At 55.6% G+C, this 6,000-nt stretch overlaps 1 protein-coding gene across 1 annotated transcript in view; it reads right to left on the reverse strand.

Annotated features, from left to right (window-relative positions):
* Positions 1-1,728, reverse strand: part of POU2F3 (POU class 2 homeobox 3) — a 79,510-nt gene extending 77,782 nt beyond the window's left edge. The window contains exon 1 of the mRNA XM_032640489.1: positions 1,640-1,728. Coding sequence (XP_032496380.1) covers positions 1,640-1,667 — 28 coding nt within the window. The 5' untranslated portion in view covers positions 1,668-1,728. The remainder of the gene's footprint in view (positions 1-1,639) is intronic.
* Between the last annotated feature and the right edge of the window lie 4,272 nt (positions 1,729-6,000).

Consider the following 6,000-nt stretch of genomic DNA (forward strand, 5'->3'; position numbering starts at 1 on the left):
GCTCCCATGCACACCTAGGCCTTCTTGGTGGAACGTGGAGGAAGGAGAACCCGGGACCTGCCCCCAGCTATGTCCAGCTCCATGCTGGTGCTACGAGGTCTGAAAATGGACTTCCCCCAACCATTGGATGATACCCAGTTGGATGATTCTTTCCGCCACACCGAGCCCTCCCTGGCATGTCCTGGCACCTGGGGATCCGCTCAGAGCTAACACCTCACCATCTGCTGGTTTTCACTCAGCCCCACCAGGACTGCGTCTGGGAAACTGGGTCTCCCCCGTGCACCCACTGCTGCTTGATTTCAAGGATTGGCGGCTCCAGCAAGGGCCAAAGCCTCCAGCCTACCCTGCTCCTTGGGGTAGGTCATGAGAATTGACTCCCTCACTCTTCCTCCAGAAAGGAGAGCAGGTAACAAAATTCCTGTCAACAGCTCTGGAGTCCTTAATGAAGGTCATTCATTGGGTGTTGCCCCCTTTAAGAGGCAAGTTGCTGGTTCGAAATGGCCAAATCAGGCTCAGCTTTCTCCACGTCAGTCCGTCTCTGCTCAGGCCCTCAGACCTCCAGAAGGCCCACCCCAACACCAAGTCCAACCTCCAGGATTAGTAGCTCTGGTCTTTGCCTGGCTGTGGAAGGAGGGATCAGCAGGGTGAATGGAGGGGTCTTGGTTCACTCCATGCCCATAGACCTTTCACGCAGGGGAAACTGACTCCCGGAAAAGCATTTCCATGGCCTAGGTTCCCACCCCTGAGGAGAGGAGGGCTTGGTATCTAAATCCATGGGACATGGAACACAGAGGGTGTATCTCTCACTGCCCCCCCCACCCCCCAGACGCAGAGGTGGAAGCGCTTTCCCACAGGGCCCTGTGCAGGCTTCTCCTCCTGTGCGTCCCACAGAGCCCCGGCTCAGCCCCCGCTCGCGGACTCCCCAGCCCCGCCGCGCACCAGCCTACGGCACTGCCTAGACTCACGGAGCAGGGGAGCAGGTACACCTTCACGGGTGGGGTCTGCTCCACCTCCTCTCCCAACACACATGGGGACAGGTGGACTCACCTCTGACACACACGGACACATGCTTCCCTAGGCCCTGATCAATACATGTGCACCATGGCACCTGCCCCAGGTGTGCCTCTGTAAATGCCCAGCTCCACTCACTTTTCCTAGGCACCCCCTAGACCTTACCAATATCCACTCTCCCTGTACTTCACGTAAATGCCTGGGACACCAAACACGCAACATGTGGATACACGTATTTCCCTCACTTCTGCACTCCAAGGTCCACACCCCTGGCTGAGCCAGTGAGCCACCCTTCTGCAACCAGTGAACAGGGCAACTTCCCCGAGACTACCACAGCTCAGCAGGTCCAGGTCCCACAGGGCTGCGGCTCTCCAGATGCCAGCGCTCTCCAGATGCGAGGCTTCAGAAGCCCTCCCACCCTCCACCGTAGCCCCTACCTTCATTCTTCCCCAAAGTCCCCCAGACGGACCCTGCGCCCGCCAGCTCGGGGCGACCCGCTATCCACACTGCCCTCTCCTGGCCGCTGGGGAACAAGACCCCCCCCACCCCCCCGAGAGCGGCGCCCCTGTCATTCGCCCCTGCCCGAGCACAGTGACACCTGTCAGAGCTCGCGCCCTCCGCCCCTCACCTGGGTGCATGGGTTCCAGATTCACCATCCTGCCCCAGGCGGGGCCAAAGCCAGCTTCCCCCCAGGCCCCTCGCGGCTGCCCCAGCCGGGCCTCCGGGGAAGCCAGGGTCTCCTTCCTCCACGCCCCCGGCCGCCGCCGCCGCGGGAGCCGCCGCCGGAGCCGTCGCCGCAGCCGTAGCGCGCTCCGCTGCTCCCTCCCGCCCACCCGGGCAGCACTCGGCGCGGCGGGATTGCCACACTCCCCAGGTGAGCACGCGGCGCGGCGGGGCGGGGGCCTCGGGCCACGCCCCCTGGCAGGGCCCCCGCGCCTGGCCCCCGGCCCAGGCAAAGCAGCGATTTGCATTCGGGGAGCCGGGGGCCGGGGGAGGGGGCAGGCGGTGCTGCCGGGGCGGGTCCTGACCCTGCGGGACACCTGTCCGCCTCGGACCCGCCAATGGCCTCTCCCCACCGCGCCCGGCCCAACAGCTTGCCCTACTGAGGAACCCCTGGCAGATTAACCAGCGCGGGGGCGGGCTAAGCTTCCGTCTGGACAGACACCCCAGCTCTGCGAGGAGCTCTGGAAGTGTTTGGAGAAGCCCCGGGAGTGCGCTGGGAAGAATCTGGTGTTGGAATCCTACCTCTCTGCCGCTTACCGGCTGTGTGACACGAGACAAGGCTCATCACCTCCCTGAACTCAGTTTACTCATCTGTAAAACGGGGCAGGTGTTCATCTTAACTGGCATCTATCTATCTGAATTTAGCGGGTGGTCAAGCTCACCTAGGGGCCCCGTGCATCCTCACCACATCCTGGGACTAATTATCACATTTTCTGGGTGAAGATAGTGTCTCTTGCCTGCCCTGCCAGGTCCCAGGTTGCTGCGAGGCTCTATAAGAGTATGATGTGAAAGCTCTTTACTAGTGTCAGGGGCTGTGGGAACAGCCACCTCCTCATTTACAGAACTGGGAAGTGACTTGTCCAAAGGCACACAATTCCCTAGCGATGGAAGGAAACTGGCTGGGATCAGGTCTCTGGACTCCCACTCCAGTGCTCTCTGCAGCACCCATCATAGACTCGTCACCTGAGCTTCCCCCACCCTTCTCCTCCACTCTTCAGGTCCCAGGAAGAGGTGCCGAGGCGAAGAGACCACCTGTGTATAAACCTTGAAAGCCGTGTGCCCTCGCCTTTCTTTCCAGACAGGTCCCCCTCTCAACCTGCTTACAGAACAAGTCCTGGGCTTTTCTGCCTCTACGCCTTGTTTGCGCTGTTCTTTCCAGTTGGTGTGTCCACCCACCATCCACCCCAATAGTCCCCATTAGAACATCCAGCATTTATTGAGCGTTCAGTGCATCAGGCACTGTGCTAACCAGCGCTTGAGAGGCACCTGATCTTGTTTAGTCCTCATAACAACTCGAAAACTGGACTGTTACTATTTCCATTTTACAGATGGGAAAAATGAGGCTTAGAGAATTTAGTGTGCCCAAAGTTACCCTTCCAGTAAATATCAGGGCTCCTATTCCTAAACTCTGCACTCTTCTCCCTTTGTGCGCAATTCAAATGCCACCTCCTTCTGAAGCTGGAAGTGATCTGATCTGTTATTAAATTACCATAACGTTTCAATGTTCGTAATAGCCCTGTGGCTCGCTCTGCAGGACTTTTCTTATCCCATCCCCTGGCTGTTAACTGATTGGCTGCCCCCACGGCACCAAACACAGTGCAGGGTACACAACAGGTGTCAGAAAGGGCCCAGTGGGTGCCACAGTGGCCCTGGAGGGAAAGTGTTTAACAAGTGCTTCTTCGGGTCCACACAAACCACTCTCCCCCAATCGCACCAACCTTTCTTCCGCCCACTCTTAGCAAGAAGGGAGGAGACTTTCTTCCTGTTTCTTCTGGCTGAGGAAAGAGATCAGTAGCTTTTCAGAGGCCTAGTGAACCCAGAGACACACCCCCCACACCTTGGCACACTGCCAGACTGTCCCTTCCTTCCCTCCTCTTTCCTCTACTTTCCCTCCCTTCCTCCGCTTCAGGTTTGGCCCCAAGCCTGAGGCCATTTCTTATCTACAACTGCACTTCACCTACCATCATCCTAGAAAAATGCCTGCACGTAGTTTATATACCCCTGTGCGCTTGTGATTTCCATATCTCTATTTGCATAGCATTTGTATAGCCATGTTCCCCAAGGGTCTGATTCTCTGACCACCAGTATCTGGAACCTGTTTCTCTTTTCCATGTGCAAAGTTGCATTTCTTTTCTGGGCTTTGGTTTTCCAGAAGCCAGAGGAGCATGTACCTAATGATTTCTAAGGGTCTTCCAGCTCTAGTAGCCTAGGATACTGGGGTCCTGGGGATGCGGGTGGGGGTGGAACCCTTGGAGATGGGGCCCACTGGGGAAGAGATGGGGCGTTATAGCTTCAGAGTTGGAAGGACAGTTTTGGGTTCTGGACCAGGAGAAGGGGTGATTGGGGGAAGGATGGGAAGGTGAGAGGGGTCGGGGAGAGGTAGCAGACAGGACCTCACCTTCATTCATTTACTCATTCATTCAATCCATATTGATTGAATGCTTCCTATAGGCCAACAAAGTGCTACGTGCTAGGCATGTACCTTTTCATTCAGTCATCACACCTTTAGGAGGAACATACAATTTTTAGGTTCCTTTTATAGATGAGGAAACTGAGGTTCAGGGAGGTTAATGCAACTAGTAGATGGCAGAGTTGAAATTTAGACCAGGCCTGCCTGACTCCAAAGCTGGTACTTTTAATCCTGGCCTCCAGTGTCTGAGCCCGAGTCTCCTCTTCTCTGCTCTTCCCTTCTGTGAGCATACAACTCCAGGTGGAAGGAACCTAGATAATCGTATGAGGGACCAGAGGTCCACAGGGGGTGGGACTTGCCCAAGGTCACACGACACGGCAAGCAAAGGTAGAGCAGAGACCCTCTGTTCTCTCTGCTCCTCCTTCTTCTGTTCTTTCTGGGCCTTTGAAGGGTGGGTGGGGCAAGGGGCAGGGTTCGATGATTTTTATTCCTTCCCTCTGTGACTTGCTTGATGACCATTTCAACTAGATGAACTGGAACAGGAGTCCACAAGACCCCTTTGTCCCTCCCTCCTTCGTGGAGACTATGAGTGCTTCTATGGAACACTCATAGTCTCCATGAAATCAGCTCTTTGAGTTCTGGGCAGATGGGAGGTGGGGAAGGTGCCACCTCCGTGGCCTAATACTCCATTTCTCTGTTTAGCCAGGAAGAGAAAAAGCTGTGGGGAAGAGGAGAGAGATAGGGAGTTGCCTGGAGGTTAGAAAGGAACAGAGGAAAGAAAGGGAAAAAGAAGCAAAGACAGGAAATTTCAGTGCCTTTGGACATCAAAAGAGCACCATGCAAATCACATACAAATGATATGCAAATGACCCATCACTTCCTCCTTTACCCCATACCCTCTCAACAGCTGGAGGGCTTTTTCAGAGAGCAGCCAAAGCCTAACTCCAGGATCCTGTTGTCCCCAAACTGTGATCAACGTGGATCCCTCCTGGGGGTCCTTCTGGTCCTCCTGGGATTACGTCTGATCCCCTTGGCTGCACCTCTAGGAAGTTACGAGCCCCCCCCCAGGCCCCATTTCTATGTGAGCATGCTAGCAGCTTCTTTTGCTTCAAGGACGGAAGCCTCTTGGAGTTAAGCCTCCCCGTCCAGACACATTGCTGGAAACAGGCTGTAGCCCTGGAGGAGGTGCTCGGGGAGCGAGGTGGGCCCGCACCCTGTTCCCTACCTCAGCAAAGTGGATTTCTTGGCCGCAGGCCTTTCTGCTCACCCTCATTTCCTGTCATGTCAGCTGGTGTGAGTTGTCAGGATTGGGAGAAGGGTGGAGAGCCAGGTGTCCTGGAAGGCCACCAAGTAGCAAGTCCTTTCTAGCTCTTTCTGTCTGCCAGATGGGCTGTAGGGCCCAGAGCGGGGGGATGTGGGGCGGGGGTCAGCTCCCTGCCTTGGGGTGACCTCAGGGACTGAATCCGTGCTCAGGCTTCCTAAAAGAGCAGATGGAAGGAAGATAGAGGCCAGGGAGAAATTCCAGGCCTCTTTTAAAATCACACCTCAGAGTCAATCTGATGGCACCGTTGCCAGGAGGAGTATTGCAGAATGGGGGTGGAGGGGGTTCGTGTCAGGGTGACAGAGTGAGAGGTGCACTGGGAAGCAGAATAAAGCAACTTTCCAGGGAAGTGGATGGGAGAGGACACAGCTGTTTCCTGCCCCTGATATCCTTAATGCTGAGCCTCAACCATAGACATCCCACCCCACCCGTCTAGAGGGAGTACAAACAAACTCATTGCCCATTTTGCTCTTGAAGGTTTTGAATAATAGATAATAATATATGTATTTAATTTTAAAACAGCGTAACAATCCCG

The sequence above is a fragment of the Phocoena sinus genome, chromosome 8 (genome assembly GCF_008692025.1).
Source record: "Phocoena sinus isolate mPhoSin1 chromosome 8, mPhoSin1.pri, whole genome shotgun sequence".
Classification (NCBI taxonomy): Eukaryota; Metazoa; Chordata; class Mammalia; order Artiodactyla; family Phocoenidae; genus Phocoena; species Phocoena sinus.